This window comes from Olea europaea, chromosome 7, assembly GCF_002742605.1.
Source record: "Olea europaea var. sylvestris chromosome 7, O_europaea_v1, whole genome shotgun sequence".
NCBI lineage: Eukaryota > Viridiplantae > Streptophyta > Magnoliopsida > Lamiales > Oleaceae > Olea > Olea europaea.
The window spans coordinates 18,965,033-18,967,093 of NC_036243.1; the positions used below are offsets into that span (position 1 = coordinate 18,965,033).

The 2,061-nt window shown below is 38.1% G+C and overlaps 1 protein-coding gene across 1 annotated transcript; it reads right to left on the minus strand.

The window, feature by feature from the left end:
* Positions 1-982: 982 nt before the first annotated feature.
* LOC111398021 (transcription factor HEC1-like) lies at positions 983-1,732 on the minus strand. Its single transcript, XM_023024982.1, has one exon. The coding sequence runs from the start codon at positions 1,730-1,732 to the stop codon at positions 983-985; it is 750 nt and encodes a 249-aa protein (XP_022880750.1).
* Positions 1,733-2,061: the final 329 nt, after the last annotated feature.

Below are 2,061 nucleotides of genomic sequence, written 5' to 3' on the forward strand. Positions count from 1 at the left end.
GCTAACATAATTTTGACGACTCTTTCGCCATGTTCCATACTCGAATCCAATGACTCCTAGTTTATGTGTACAACATCCCAACAAGCTCCTTGACTTTTCCAACTCTTTTATAATAATTCTTTTGTCTATAGAATAGCCAATACAATTACAGCCTAACAAGTACACAAGTCAAGAATATTGCAGCCAATTGTTTGCTCCGTAGACTTATGATGAATTGATGTTTGGTTCGTCTAAAGAGGAGTTGTACATGAATTGTTAACTGGACCTACGAGAAACTGGTTCAAGGAGCAAGTGTTTGATAGTTGACCCTCATGCCCCAACCAAATTCAACACAAATGACACTGGTCACTGGTCCCAACTTTAATCACTTCATCTCACAAGCCCTATTAACGTCAGCCCCAATTACCCCCCCTCCCCCCCCTTTCTATCAAGATTTTTCTGAAATAATGCTAGCTGGACCTGGGAAGATAGTTTTTGCACTGGAGATGATACTAGCTAATTATCCCATATGCGTAATATTTAGGGTCTTTTTGACAGGATATTCGAAATTCAAATGTTACTTCTGAGATTAAAAAGTTGTTTTTAATCATGTTTAGATAATTTTACAAAATAGAAGCCAAAGCAGAAACTGTTGATTCCTTACTACTAAAAGTGTATTGCACAGAAAAATAAGCTCTGATTGGATTTCATAGAATGACAAGATTTGTTAGTTTAATGCCAACACAATTCATTAATTGTAATCATTTCCCAATGCAGAGTTGGACAGACTCTTAGCTATTCAAACATTGAAATTGGAATATAGTAATTGAGTTCTATAAGCCAAGATTGTATTATTCTTCAGCAAATACACATGCATGACATAATTTGGCAATGATAATGAAAGAACATTCTTTCTTTACAACACCATGGTCAAGCAAGAATTCATGGAAGACAGTTTTACACTAAAAACTAGCCATTTTTCTTTCAACTTATCATCAAGCATCTAATGCTGGCGATTGTGAGATGGACATTGGTAACTTTTTGGTGCCACGGGGAAATAGCTTCCACTAGACACTGGCACTGGGAACCCTATCCCAGTTGGCCTATTAGCCGCAACCCGTTCAAGGGACTGAACCTGGTTTTTCAAGAATTTGACATAGTGAATTGCTTCATCTAACATGGAAGCAGTGTCCATTTTGGTTCCACCAGGCACAAGTCTTTGAAGTATTCTCATTCTTTCGCTTATCCTTTCTCTTCGATGACGTGCAGCTACGCTTTGAGGGTCTGTCGATATCTTAACATTTCTTCTCTTTGGTGGTTTCACTGATTCAGGATCAATGTGGATTGGCTGCATTGCTGCAATTTGAAAAATCATCTCCCTCATTACAGCCATTGAATTGCGCTTTTGAGTAGCAATCACTGCAAATTCATCACTGGCAATTTTCCTCCTCCCACCACTTGAATTAGGCAAGAAAGGCAGAGCTGATGGATCTTGATGAATAGTCCGGGAGCCCGAACCGGAGCCCAAGACTGATATATTATTAGGCAGGTTCATGAATGATGAAGCTGAATTATTATCAACAACTTGTGGGATTGAACCAATGTTAGTTCCATTATGAGTCCCATAAACCATCATCGACATATCATTAATATCGGTGTATGGGCTGGAGAAATCGGGGAGTTTGTCCATTTGCATCAGCATCATTTCCATCTGATCATCATCTGAAGCAGACTTGATGATGTCAATATCCATGGCTTGTTTACTTCCCCTTTATGTATAGGGTCCTCAAAATGGGAAAGAAAAGTGTTGCAAATTTCAGAATTTAGAGGTATGGGCAAGGTGAAGAGAAGCGTGTGAAGACTGAGAGTTGTATCAGAAGGTGCAGTAAAGAAAAGAAACTGCTAATAATAGTATTAGGTCTGGGAAGAAGAAATGAAGGGTAAAAGGAATAAGATAGTGATATTGGGAACAGACCCTTTTGCCAGTGGCAAGGTATATATATACAAGTTGTTCAATATTATATTGAGTAATTTAATGATTTGTCACAAAATTGCTGAAGTTTTTTTCTTTTTTCCCTAATC